Source organism: Antechinus flavipes, chromosome 1 (genome assembly GCF_016432865.1).
Source record: "Antechinus flavipes isolate AdamAnt ecotype Samford, QLD, Australia chromosome 1, AdamAnt_v2, whole genome shotgun sequence".
Lineage (NCBI taxonomy): Eukaryota > Metazoa > Chordata > Mammalia > Dasyuromorphia > Dasyuridae > Antechinus > Antechinus flavipes.
The window spans coordinates 472176327-472191790 of NC_067398.1; the positions used below are offsets into that span (position 1 = coordinate 472176327).

The following is a 15464-nucleotide window of genomic DNA, read 5'->3' on the forward strand; positions in this document are numbered from 1 at the left end:
CATTTTTTAAAAGCTTTTCAAAAAGTCCAAAAGGAACATAGACAAGCTGATAGTTGCATGTTGAATTGATGATACCTGCAAAAAAGAAAAAGCAAGCTATACACAATAGAGAGTTGGAGATTCATGCATAATGTTCTTTTTTCTTTTCTACTTTATATATGAAAATGTCCATTTTATTTGGAGTTTTACCTTAAAAATTTAAAAAGAACAAAATAAAAATAGCCTTTCAGTGGAAAAGATATTACTATTGTCACTAAACAGTTCAACATCTCATTTTTGAGGTTAGTTCTAAGGTTTGAGGTACTTCTAAGCTTTAAGGCGAATCCTTTTGAATGCTTCTGCTTATTATGGTAAATTTTCATTTATTCAGTGTTCTAGATCTATGATATCATGAATACAAGGAACTCCTGGTATGGAAAGTTTATCCATTGATGAAGATAGATAACAAGATTGTAATTTAGAATCTTAAAAAGTTGCCTGGCATGTTAAGAAATTAAGCAATATAACTTTGAACTAGTGTTATAAGTTAATATGTATAACTGGCAGGACTTGAATCCAAGTTTTTGAGCCTTCAAGGCCAGTCCTGTAACCAGGCATTATATAATCTATTCATATATATATATATGTATATATATTAACTTTCCCACTAAACTCACTCTGCTTTCTAACTTTCTTGTTATTGTCAAGAGCAATGCTACCTAAGTATAAAACTTTACTCTTTACCCACCTTCACTTCCCCCTCCTCAACTCTATAAATCCTATCAGTTGTCAAGTGATATGGATTCTGCCACCTTAGAAATTGTTGCAACTATTCTGTTTTCTCTATTCACATCACAACCATTTAGCCCATCAATTCTCAAAAGGGCTATTGGTATAGCTTTTTAATTGAATTCTTTAAATTTAGTCTCAAATCTCTCTAATATATGTTCCATACAACAAGGGAATTATCCTTACGTATAGGTTTGACCATTATCATTCCTTTCACCAGAAAACTTTTAGTGGCTCCCCATTGCTTTCAGGATAAAATAAAAATCTCTCTCTTTTGCATTAAAATCCATTATCACCTGATTCTTTTCAGCCTAATCTACATATCGGTTATTCTCAGTCATTATAACTTGCTTGATGTTTTTCCCTACATGTCAATAAATCTACTTTATTTTGAGCTTTTGCATAAGGTGTTATTCATGTTTGAATGTTCTTTTTACCTTCACCTCTTGGAACTTCTAGCTCCCTAAAAAGTTCAATTCAGGTGCCACTTTGAGATGCCTTTTGTTTGACAAAATAGTTAATTTTCTCCTCCTTTCCCTTTCATCACTATATATTTATTATATATCTCTCTATTTACTTATCTTTGAGTATCCCTTTAGTAGGACATACTTTTGTATTTTGTATTTGTCATCTTCTGTGCTTAGTCTAGTTCTTTTTTTTGTAGTAGATGTTTAATAAATGTTTATTGATTGTTGATAGGGGCTATAAAAGCTTCCCCCACCTTTAGAAAAAGTATCAAATAGATGGTCTTTCTTCTTTACTATATGTATTTCATTGGAAATACTAGTAGATGCTAGTACAGATTGCTAGTAGAGCACATTTATCAGAATATTGACTCATGTAAGACTTTGAAATGAGAAAGGTGAAATTCATACCTAGTGATTCAAAGTCTGGATATTTTCACGTAAGATCTATTGGAGAAAGTGAGGCTGGTGATTTTGCATAACCATCTTTCACTTGAATTCAGTTTACTTACATGTCCTAGCTTAATCTTTGTGATGTCATCATGATTCTCTTCAAGAACAAAGGACAAAAAACAACATTTATTCCTCTCTAACCTTTTAGGCTTGGAATTTCATACTTCTGTGTAATTATTTCTTTTTTTAATTAAAGCTTTTTTATTTTCAAAACATATGCATAGATAATTTTCAACATTCAATCTTGCAAAACCTTGTGTTCCAAAATTTTTCCCTCCCTTCCTTCCACCACCTTCCCTAGAAGGCAAGTAATCCAATATATGTTAAATATGTGCAATTCTTCTATACATATATGTAATTATTTCTAAGGATCTAGTCTCATAGCCTAATTAATTTTAGCCATAGAAGATAATTTGTATGAAAATTATTGCCAGATGAACCCAAAGTAATTACTTACACAATTAATAAAGTACCAAATCTTCACAGAGCATAATGATTTGAACACAATTGGGAAGGCTTAGCAACTTAATTTTTTTGGGGGGAAAAATTATCACAGTTGTCAAGGTGAACAGTTATTAAACATGATTGATTATTTCATGCTTTGAAACTTGTAAATTGGCTTTTTGGAGCTGTGGACATACCTCTCATTTTTATAGTTTAGTTTGTGAAATTCAAATATCCAGTTCTGTGGACCTTAAAGTATGTTTAACAATGAATGAAATAGCAATATTAATAGATTTTTAGCAGAATTGAATGTATTTACTTCAAAACTTTAAGTATTCATAATTTTACTGGTGAGGTTATTATCTGTAATCCACTCCTAACCTCTACCTATGCAGCATAAAATTCTGCACATTTTTATACAACTTTTAATAAATTATAGTGGCTAGTCACTCTCAACTTTATTAGTCTGGATTGTATTGCTAGATTTGTATGTAAAATTTGAAACTTTTAGGTTTTGTCAGAGCTCATATATGCTCCATTGTCAAGGTCATCCCTTATCAAGTTAAGGACTTGGAGTAGGAATGGAAGCAATGGATAAGAATTATATATTCTTATATATAGGTATAATAATACCTAATAATAGGTTATCAACAAGAAGATATTGTAATTCAGGGAAAGAACAGTGATGCTGGCTGGACTCAAAGAATCTGGATTCAGCTCCTACCCTCATATGTTTACTACCTGGATGACCTTGGGCAAGCAACTTAATCTCCACACACCTCAGTTTCCTCATCTTCAAAATCAAGAGCTTAGGCTGGATGACCTCCAAGGTCCCCCCAACTCTACCTCTATGATATAAAGTAAATAAATAATCATTTGTTTTCAGAATTGTTGGTTTCAATACTTAATGGTAGAGAGTTTGGAATACTTTAGAAAGTTGACATTCATGAAGGGGTTCTATGAAATAGGTAAATTTAGTTGTAAGTGAAGCTTGTGGGATGAGGAGAGTTAATTTCAAAGTTTTCACCCCAGAAGTGAATGTAGGATAGGATCCTGCAAAAAAATGTAAGGATACATTTGAATAGAAGACTCAGTTATACTTCTCACTTCATCAGCAACTTGACTTACTCTTTTGCCTCCTCCTCCTTTCTACTATGTTCTGCTCCCACAACAGTATTTTCCTTCATCTTCATTCCTTCACTTTCCAGTTTCCATTTATGCTTTGTCTTTCCATTTTAGATTGAGAGAGTAAGGATCTTCTTTATTTTTATTTGTATCTCAGTACTTAGTCCAGTGTCTGGCACATAGTAAGTGCTTAATAAAGTCTTCCTTCCTTCCTCCTTTGCTTCCTTCCCTTTTTCTCATTCACTTCCCTCTCTCTTTTATTCCTTCCTTCTTCCATCCTTCCTTTCCTTCTTCTCTCCCTTCCTCCCTCCCCACAAAAGTCATGCTTTAGATATTGCTTTATTTATCAAATAGTAAATTTGTGTTTTATGATCTAACACTCCTTACTTAATAATTGACAGGAAATTTATTTGTTATCATGATACTTAAAACCTATATCTAAGCTCTCTATAAATTAATCATAATAAAACTGCTAAATAAAATAAAGATTACATAATTTATTAAAATTTATGGGTTTGCTTTCTTGGAAAATATTGAGCCTATAAGCTTTAAAACATTTTATTGTTATTTTTTTTGGCATCATCTCATCTCCCAGTCTGTCCTTATCTCCTTCCTTGTCCTTTGTTTATTTCTTTTAGATAAAGAATATAGAAAGAAGAAAAAAATTCAGTAGTTAACAACATCTGACATTATAGCCCGTGTTCTAACTAATAGCTACCTATTCTATAAAGAGGCAATGGAATTGCAGTCTCATCTCTCTTTCAGAATTAAGTTTGATCATTATAATTGTATAACTTTCATATTCTACTGTTTTTGTACATTTCAGAATTTGCTTTGTTGTAGTTCTTTTGTGTACTTTTTTTCTTTTTTTAATGCTTATTTCACTTTGCTTAAGTTCATCTAAGTTTTTGGATGCTTCTTAGTAGTTATTGTATCTTATGGGATAAATGATACTCTGTTAAATTTATGATTTAGTCCTTTGCCAGGGATGGTCTTTAACTCTGTTCCCAATTTTTTCTATTACAAAAAGTGTTACCATTTTTGTAACATAAATAATTTTGTAACATAAATTTGTAACATAAAAATAAATTTGTAACATAAGTAATTGTTGCACATTGGATTTCTCTGTCTCTCTTTTTGTCTCTGTCTCTCTTTCTGTCTCTGTCTCTGTGTCTTTATCTCTGTCTGTCTCTGTCTGTCTCTGTCTCTGTCTCTCTCTGTCTCTCTCTCTCTCTCACACACACACACACACACACACACACACACACACACTTATTCTCCCCTTCTTGGGGGGATAGAATGAGCTTGGAATATTTGAGTCAAAGGGAGCACAGGTAGTTTTTAAAATCATGTTATAGGAAAAGATAATTAAATTATTGCAAGGACATATTTATATTTATTTTTATAGAATAAACAACATTTTCAAATTACTTTTATCCAGTAAAAGTATTTACAAAATCTTCTACTGCATTCAACTGGCTCACTTCCCAGAAAGGATAACTCTAGTTACCTAGCCAAATATCACACAGAATATTGACACCACAGAGACCAATTTGCTATCTATGGTAACATACTGTATTCTTGTGAGTGCTTTCTGAATCATGAAGGAATGGTTGACATTAGTGAATAAAGTCATGACTGTATGGGAGAGCACTAGCAGATCCACATAAAGAAGTTTTTTTCCTTTCTGACATCTAATCATTCTGACAATCTAATTCTTGCTTACGTATATTTTGAAGTTCCTGGTTGCTAGTTGGACTATTAATAGAATAGAGTTAAAGTCTGATATTTTTCCTTTTAGTTGAGTCTGTACTTGGTTTATGAAGGGGTGATGACTAGTTGGAATGTAATCTACATAGGATAAATGTCTACATTCTCCCTTATTTCAAAAGACAGTATCATTCACATGCATAACTTTTGAGTGATTGAACTTCCTTTTTTTGTACATGAATAAGTCTAGATAGCATTGACCTTTTCAGTCATAATGCCACAATGAATGGTGGCCCAGAATAACCTGTGGAATATGGATAATAAATATCCTTCTCCTTATTACACGTATATTATGTGTATCTCTTTTTATGAAACTAGAAGTAATTCTATAATAATTATGGCAAGTGATATATAGTTAAAGAATTCTAGATTTTAAATCAAGATAGAGTTTTATTTGAAAAGGTATTTTTGATATGCTATAAATGGGAAACTGAGAAAGTTTCTTAATTTCTAAGAATCTCCATTTTCTTATCTGTCAAATGGGAATAGTATTTGCACCATTTTCCACACAGTATTGTAAGGAATATCCTTTTAATATTTTAGAGTGTTATATAAATATAAGCTATCTTCATCATCATTCTATTGATTATTTTTGGAATAAGCCTATCAGGAGCAAAAGGGGAAAAGTACACAGTAGTCTGATTATTCTGAATCTGAAAAAGAAAATATTCTCCTAAAGCCTTGGGTATTGGTGGCAGAAGTGGCTAATTAAAACTAGAATTTATAAAGCATTTTAAAGTTTGAAAAGCTCCTTAAGAATTATAGCAGATGGATTATCATAACAACTCTGTGATGTAGATGCTATTCAATCTCCATTTTCCATATGAGGAAACTGAGGAAGAGAAAGGATAAGTGACTTGCTGAGAGTCATACAGATACTATGGATATTGTGTTTGGAGTAGAACGCAAACTCAGCTGTACCTGATTCTAAATCCAGCCTTTCATTCATCATGTCTGTCACTTGACTGCATGCATAGCAGTTTAATCAGGGTTTATCAGAATGACACTGATTTGCACTTAAGGAAGGAAAGAAAGTATTGGTTTCCCATTAACTATAGTACACATCCAACTGATCTCAACAAAGACCTGCATGGTGTGATGTTTAAAAAATTTGAGAGGTATAATTTCTGGGTAATTATTTTATTAATAATGGTAGCATTTTATTAATAAAATTAGTGGACAGTTAGTCATCTCTATTTGGATCAAAGATGACTCATGGTGGTGGATTCATAGTTTATGTGCCCTGGGAAGATTGGGTGTTCCGAGGGTGGCAATTGACAATGATTGATTAACAATTAGTGAGAGAATGAACATTACAATGAGAGATAGACCCACTCTAAAGATGGGCTGGGGGATGTAATTCTGATTTTGTCATTGATTTTAAATTGCCTAGCTGTGGAAAGAATTTGTCTCCACTCAAATCTGGTAAAATGGTCTAGGTAAGATAAATTTTTGGCAGAGGTCAGTAATATCCTTCATTGACTGATTTTGAACAAAGAAATAGGACAAAGAAAAAGCCTGGATCTCCCCTATAATTGCTTATTAATAATAATTTCTTTCAGTGGTACTGTACTAGGAAATAGGAATAGAGATCAGACCTATGTTTTCATTGGCACAAGAAATTCTCAGGTGAGGAAACTCTCTATCAATGCAGATCATCACCTCTGCTATTTAGACCTTTGGGAGCTGAATAAAATACTCAGAAATTGAATCACTTCCTCAGCAGCATCCTGCCAATATGGGTCAGAGGCAAGGCTTGAACTCAGATTTTTCTATTCTAGGAATAACCATAATGGGAATAATTTGAATTTTTATGTGTCTGTGTGTATATATAGTGTGTGTATCCAAGGAGCTTAGTTTTTATATGTTTGCCTCTGAGATGAACAGAAATATTATGGTACATCTGTGCGGATCCAGAAATAGAACTCTAACTTTCTGATTTTCAGTCCGGTAAAATGATATTCTTTTTCTCCAGACCTGTGATTTCATGAATTTTAAGCAACAAGGGCAACTAAGTCTCCTTCCACTGATGCTGGTCATGTGTAATTTACAGTTTTAGAAAGTCACTTATGAGGTACTGATGTATTATTACTCATCCAGGATCACTCAGATCTACTATATGTCAGAGGCAGAATACAAACATAGTCAGCTGTCTAACCCCCACATGCTGGGGAGTTTTTGTGCAAATTACCATTCTCAAATTAAAACTCAAAGGATGACTTAAATTCTGTATTACAGCTCTGTTATTAAGATTTTCATATTTAGAGAGTAAACATATTCAGAGTTTCTGGGCACAAAGCTAAGATAACAACAGTAACAGTTTCAATAAGGTTATGTACATTTAGATTTATATCCAACTATAAAAATCTTAATTGTAGGAGTAAATTTCCATTGGTATATTTGTTTAGTGAATAGAAGTATTTTGCATAAAATTAATGGTATAATTGTGTTTATTTCAGTATTTAAAATATTTTAAAACAATTAAAATAACATATTTTCTTTGTAGAAATATTTCCAAGAGATTTGAATTTAAAAGAGAAGTTCATAAAGCATTTTACAGGTAAAAATTTTGTTTCTTAATAAAATTGCAATATGTCATAAATAGGAAAGCAAAATAGCATTATAGATTAAGATATTCAACTGTCATATATCATACATCATATATCACCTATCAATTGGGAAAAATAATGGTAAAGCTCTTTTTTTTTTTCATATCAGACCTCAGAGGATCAAAAATGTGGAGCCAAAAGAAATTTTAGCAGTTGTTGAATCTGGATCTCTTATTTTAAAGCAAAAAACCTGAGACTCAGAGAAGAAAGTCACACAAATAGTAGTGACCAAGGTGGGAATTGAATGCAATTCTTGCTGATTCCAAAACCTAAATTCTATTTACTATATCAGGAATTCTTAAAGTTTTCTACTTGTGACCCCTTTTCACCCAAGAAAAAAGAACATGCCCCTGGGCACAAATCAAACATTTGTTAGTAATAAGTTATAAAGAAATTTATTTTATACAAGGTAAATGGGGTTAAGTGACTTGCATAAGTGTTGTTACTTGTTAAGGTGCCTGAGAGTTGAACTCAGGTCCTCCTGACTTTAGGGCTGTCTAGTCAGCCACCACTGAGCCATCTAGCTGCCCCAAGAAATTTATTTTAAAACAATTCTTTGGTATATATATAATTTTATCATTTATTAAAAATGAAAGCAAATTTGCATACTAATGAGGATGTATTTATCTTTTTTTGCATAATGATTAAATCTTGGCAAAATATATGTTTTTTATTATAGCTTTTTATTGACAAAACATCTACATGGGTAATTTTTCAACATTGACCCTTTAAAAAAACTTCTGTTCCAACTTTTCCCCTCCTTCCCTCCACCCCCACCCCTAGATGGCAGGCAGTACCATACATATTAAACATATTAAAGTATATGTTAAATATAATATATGTATGCACATTTATACAGGTATCTTGTTGCATAAGAAAAATCAGATTTAGAAAGAAGGTAAAAATAATCTGGGAAGAAAAACAAAAATGCAAGCAAACAACAACAGAAAGAGTGCAAATGCTATGTTGTGGTCTGTACTCATTTCCCAGTGTCCTTTTGCTGGATGTAGCTGGTTCTGTGCGTCCTTGATCAACTGGAATTGATTTGGATCCTCTCATTGCCAAAAATAGCCACTTCCATCAGAATTGATCCTCATATAATATTGTTGTTGAAGTGTATAATGATCTCTTAGTTCTGCTCATTTCACTTAGCATCAGTTCATGTAAGTCTCTCCACGTCTCTCTGTATTCACCCTGCTGGTCATTTCTTACAGAATATAATATTCCATAACATTCATATACCACAGTTTACTCAGCCATCCATTCAATTTACAGTTTCTAGCCACTACAAAAAGGGCTTGGCAAAATATTTGATACCTTTTTACTGCTGCCAATTTTTTTTTTTTGTGAACTTCACATTTAATTATATGACCTCATAGTTTAAGAAGCTTAGCACTATACCAAACTCCGGTTTTTAAACCTTAAATGAGGGTATAATTGGCATCACACTTGTACTTAGAGAACAAATGGTTTGGGTTAGCACCAAGAGTGATATACATTAGATTAAGATTTCTCTGACAATATTAAACACTGTGATGCTTTGTCAGTGCACTAAGTTCAGTTGCAGATTTAAATGTGTTATTTCTTTTTGAGTTCTTTTTTTAAAAACAAAAGATAGATTGCCATTTGATAATAGGTTTAGATGTAGTCTTTTTGAAAGTAGGGTGTTTGAAAATCACTTGGTAGTGATCCTCAAACCTTTTGGTCTCAGGATCCATCATCACTCTTAAAAATTGTTGAGGATTTCTCAAAGAACTTTTGTTTAGGGGGCTATGCCTATCAATATTTGTTATATTAGAAAATCAAACAATTTATTATTATAATGAAAATAGTTTTGGATTCATAGACAATCTGAAAAACTTTCATCCTTTCTGATCACCTAGAAACACTGTAAGGTTTCTTACTGCCTAATTATTTTTTAATGCGAAAGCCTAACAGAATATGAATTCTAACTTTAGACAATATAATTCTCTTCTATAAACAGAAATTCCTAAGGAAACAAACAGAAGGATAATAAAGACTCAATATGTGCAGTTATGTTTAGATTTCACTATTGTCAGATTTTTTCTGACTAGTCTAATGCTTGTACCCTCCCCCCTCTCCAGTATGCTAAAGAGTCTCTCCTGAAAATAAATAGTGGTTCCATTATGTGAACTATGCATAATGGAAAGCAAAGTTGGATTTTTTTAAAAAATAGTTTACGATGAGACTGATTTGCTCCTTCCTATCTTGGAGGAATAAGGACATGGGAAAATGATCAAGCTATTTTAAGGGAAGACAAGATTGTGAACTAAGCAGCTATATTATGCTTGTCAATAAAGTGATAGCAAAGTATTTTGGATATTAGCTCTCTGTTTATAATAAACATTCTTTTACTGTTACATAGGACCAGTCACCTTTTCCGCTGAATGTAGCAAACACTTCCATCGACTGTATCATAATACTAGGGATTGCACTATACCAGCTTGTAAGTAAGACTGCAAATACTTTTTCTTTAAATGTAATCTTTCTCCATTAATAAATGCATATGATATTTAATCACATGCTTTTGACACTTGGAAGTCAATAGACAATAGTCACTGTGTGATATCATTTATACAACTGATAAGATTTGAATGTTATATTCTATTGTGTGGTAGCAATTCCTAAATGGGAACAAACCCAAACTTTAAAAAGTCAGATTCTCTTAAGGCCCCAGTGGATTATTATCAGTTTCTAAATCTTTTATCATCTTTCAAAAATATCTGGAAGGAAAATATTTTTTATCCATGTGATAAATGGTTATCTAAATTATAAGTTAGAAATTCCTTATAACATAATAATTGAAAAATAAAAAGATCTTTATCTCCTAATATAAAACCATATATGCAGAGGTTGTAAATTCTTCTGGATAATGACATCTTTTTTTTTTTCCTCTTTTTTTTTTTAAATAACTTTTTATTGACAGAAGCCATGTCAGCGTAATTTTTTTACAGCATTATCCCTTGCCCTCACTTCTGTTCTGATTTTCCCCCTCCCTCTCTCCACCCCTTCCCCCAGATGGCAAGTAGTCCTTTACATGTTAAATAGGTTACAGTATATCCTAGATACAATATATGTGTGCAGAACCAAACAGTTTTCTTGTTGCACAGGGAGAATTGGATTCAGAAGGTATAAATAACCCAGGAAGAAAAACAAAAATGCAAGCAGTTTATATTCATTTCCCAGTGTTCTTTCTTTGGGTGTAGCTGCTTCTCTCCATCCTTGATCAATTGAAACTGAATTAGCTCTCTTTATCAAAGAGATCCACTTCCATCAGAATATATCCTCAAACAGTATCATTGTTGAGATATATAATGATCTCCTGGTTCTGCTCATTTCACTTAGCATCAGTTCATGTAAGTCTCGCCAGTCCTCTCTGTATTCATCCTGCTGGTCATTCCTTACAAAACAATAATATTCCATAACATTCATATACCACAATTTACTCAACCATTCTCCAATTGATGGGCATCCATTCATTTTCCAGCTTCTAGCCACTACAAACAGGGCTGCCACAAACATTTTGGCACATTGGATAATGAAATCTTTTTTAAAAAAATTATTGAATATGTTCCTCTGGAAACTTAAGTTCTGAAAATAATTATATTTTTGAATATGATAATAAATGACATAATTTCAAATACAAATACAAATCTCCTTCATCTTCCTACACATAACAGTATCCTATAGGCATGTGTTCTTATAAAAATAAAATCAATGCACAAAAAATAATGACTGCATATATCTGTGAGGATTGACCTATTACTAGATCATAGCTGACAAATATTTGAACATTAATTGACCAGCCTATGTATCAGAAAATGACTATGTACCCAATAACGTACGGCTTAGTCAATTTCATTTAGATAAGGAATAGAAGCTTTCCTGATAATAATCAGTTCAGCAAACTTTAGTCCAAATGTGCAAAGATAGTACTTTCCTAATCACAATGGTGTACCAGTGATCAATAAACGGGTTCACAGTCCAGGGCACTGAATGAATGCCTTCTCCTAAGGTCTCCCACTTGGTTCTGTGAATCTTTCTGGCAACAACAGTCAGACATATGAGGAGACACAGAATTCTATACTCTCATTTGAGTTACTCATCTCACCATAAGACTGCACCATTTCTCATACTTGCTAATAGGACTAAGAATTGGGTTCTACATGCTTGCATGCCTGTGAGTAGGAAATGGTTTGATTTGTGACACTTGTGTGTTTGTTTCTTCTCAATGTCTCACCCACAATCTTTTCATAATATTCAATTTATTTTTGATCTGATATGATTAACATCAAAGTTCTCATCGATTGCTTAAGGAATTTGTCATATTTTTCTTTGTACTATACACTTTGTACTATACACAAGAGTTCTGTTGAGTCTTCTACAAAATAGAGGATTCATTGAATGTCTAATGAAAGGTATGGAGCAGAGTTAGATGATTTTTTTGGTTCCCTCCATTCCTGGAAGCAAGAACTGATTCATCAGTACTTTCTATGAAAAATGCTTATGGATTTTAGTTTACTAATTTCCAGCAAGAAAGAACTGTAGGATGGTTCTCTGGGAGGGAGGTACAGAGATGTATAAATAATATTAAAACAAACTATATAAATAAAATCTTTTTCCTCCCTGAGGAAATTGGGGTTAAGTGACTTGTGCAGGGTCACACAGCTAGGATGTGTTAAGTGTCTGAGGCCAGATTTGAACTGAGGTCCTCCTGACTTCAGGGCTGGTGCTCCATCCACTGTGCCACCTAGCTGCCTCAATAAAATCTATTTTTAAAATGGTAAAATAATATTTCAACATTTATTATTATCAACAATAGTTCAATACAGTGTGACGAGGCAGTCAAAAAGTCCATGACATCTCATATAATGTTAATACAAATATGGTGCCTAGAACAGAGGATTAATTTAGTTCCAATCAGATTAGATATAGATTATTACATTCATTTCGTTAAGAGGGGCATTGAAAAACTGGAATATATCTAAAGGAAGATTCTGAGGAAATTCTGTGAAGAATAGTTGAAGGAAACAAAAATATTGAACCTAGAGAAGATTTAGAATGTTAGCAATGTTCAAATATCTTGATGAATGTCATATGAAAGATAAAACTAAATTTAATCTGTATAGCTCCATAGGGATGAAGTAGGACAAATGAGTAAGAGCTATAGCAAAGCATATTTTGGCTCAATGTTAGGAAAACAATTAAAGCTGTCCATAAATGGGAAGGACTGCCTTGTGAAGTAATGAATTTTCTTATTCTTCAGTGGTTCAAGCAGAGGTTAAATTACTACTGTTTGAGATACTATTGAGAGAATTTCTGTATGAAGTGGTAGCTGGAGTAGATGACCATGAAATTATCAAATTTAGTATTATCTAATATAATAGGATGGATTTATAAGTCTCAGAGTTTTCTTTTCTGAAATTTTAATCTTGTGTTTAAGAAAATAAAATATCTTAAGGAAAAACTGTTAACAAAACTAAGTCAGCTTTATAAATCTTAATAGATGTAGAGGTGAATAAAATCATCTTGAAACCAAAGCAAAGTTACTTAATTAAGTGAGATCTTGATTATTATATATAACACAAACATTCATTGCATTTGGAGGGCACAAAAGAAATAAAAAAAACCAAACCCTGTGGCTTCAAATATTGATTTTATTTAATTACACATGATGATATAATCATTCTGTGCAATGGATAAATGATAACTTTAAGCACACAACTACTACTGGGTTTCCTAATTGAAAAATATCTCAAATGAACCATTTCCTATTTATTATTTTTTATAGATTACAAAAGATGTGCAAGACTGCTAACAAGGTTAGCAGTGAGCCCGCTGTGTACACAGCCTTAGAAAATTTGACATGTAAGTATGTACCTATTTTTGTGACATCCTTTTGCTGAATTTGCTGGCTTTATTATCAGTATTGACTAATATAGTAGCATGAAGCTAATTAATCCAACATAATTTTCTTGTGTTTTCATTCTATTGTTTGTTATCAGGGAGAACTAAGAGCTAAGACAAATTATCATTTTCTAGTGATGGAAAACTTATCTCTAATGTATATAGTCTTATATATTATTATTGTTATCTGTTAATATTGATAGTAATAAACTAAGGCTTCCTGAAGATTCCTGAAGAATATACAAGCCTTTGATATATTTTACTTTTTAACATCAAATAATATTTTCAACTGTACATTTGTATGATGTGTATGAGTGTATGCATATATGCCAGCCTTCTCTGTATATTCTCTGTACATTTCCAACAAATTAGTCAGTCTTGGCACAGAATAAGTAAATTCTTATTGATTGACACTCTTCAATACCTCTAGTATCATAGCAACTAACAGACCAGTGGGAAAAGAATTAAATGTTCATATTTAGAAAACAAGTTATTGTTTATAGATGGAGATAACAAAAATAACTTTATAATTTATATATCAAGTAGGGCACAAACGGATTGGCACAATTCAAATTAAAGAAGGATTCCCTAATATAATACTAGTTCAGATTTATTTAGTTCTTTCTCATCACGCAATATGTTTTAAAAATATTGTCTCATCATGTATACATATATTGTATTTAACATATACTTTATCATATTTAACATGTATTGGTCTATCTGCCATCTGGCAGAGGGGGTGGGGGGAAGGAGGGGAAAAATTGGAACAAAAGGTTTTGCAACTGTCAAAGCTGAAAAATTATCCATGCATATAACTTGTAAATAAAAAATATTGTCTCATTTAATATGAGTAGTGAGGTCTTCTGCATTCTCCTGGTTTGAGATGCAGTATTATTGATTGCATTAAGTCCCAGATCATTATAGTGCTTCATTCAATGAAATCTAACAAAATGAAACAGATCAGCATAACCATCACACATGGAGGAAAAAACCCAAATAGATAAAGGATATCTATCTTTTAGACTGAGATATAGATTTAAATGAGTAGTCCATTGAAGTAGTCTACCAGTGTAGGTATTGAAAATAGAGAATGAACTGGACTCAGTATTCATTACATATAAGAGAGTTTGCTTATATTTGTGAAATTAAATGTATGTGAGCCAGTTCTGTAGTCATCTCCAAAAAGGCATTATAAAACAGATGTTTAATAGTACTCAGTCTTGTAAATCATTAAAATAGGTTGTAAAGTTAAAACACAATTCAGAAGAATTGTTTGCTTCATGTACTATGGGTAATTATAATAAAGGAAGGAAATAATTATAGAAAAAATTAAAATGAATGAAGACCCTTTAATGTCAGCCTATCAGCATATCACTTGAACATGAACAAAATAATGAATCAGATTTTGCTTACCTGTTTGTAACCTGGCAGGCTTAATTTTTCCAAGGGGAGCATAAGTATTTTAAAAGATCCAACAGTACATTTTTTTTTTAGTAATTTGCATTGGGTAGAACTTTGAATTAACTACTGAAAATTGATACAAACCTAAATCTGTTCTATCACAAAACAGAATATATACACCCAAGAAAAAATGATCCTCCCCATATTGAAATATTCCATTTGCCAAAGATTTTTTGAATTTATAGTCCTAAGTAAGCAGCAAAACTTTCCTGCCCTGAATTTCAGTTACATGAAAAAGTACAGTCAAGAAAATCATTATGGTGATATTCAAATCAACATTTTAAAACTCAATCCAAATTAATTTTATTTCTTTATGTTATTAATATCATAAAATTTAAATATAATGTACAGTATAGTAAAGTAGACTGACTCTAAATCTTATAGTCCCAATTTCTGAAATGTTTAAGCTAACTAAATCTGCCTTTATATTGCATAGCTTCCA

The 15464-nt window shown here is 32.1% G+C and overlaps 1 protein-coding gene across 4 annotated transcripts in view; it reads left to right on the forward strand.

Moving 5' to 3' along the window:
- Positions 1-15464, forward strand: part of ALKAL1 (ALK and LTK ligand 1) — a 56054-nt gene that overhangs the window by 10885 nt on the left and 29705 nt on the right. For 3 of the 4 annotated variants that reach the window (XM_051970205.1, XM_051970206.1, XM_051970207.1), the window contains exons 3-5: positions 7531-7584; positions 10020-10100; positions 13446-13522. In XM_051970205.1, coding sequence (XP_051826165.1) covers positions 7531-7584; positions 10020-10100; positions 13446-13510 — 200 coding nt within the window. In that variant the 3' untranslated portion in view covers positions 13511-13522. The remainder of the gene's footprint in view (positions 1-7530; positions 7585-10019; positions 10101-13445; positions 13523-15464) is intronic. The other variant, XM_051970208.1, reaches the window with a different exon arrangement.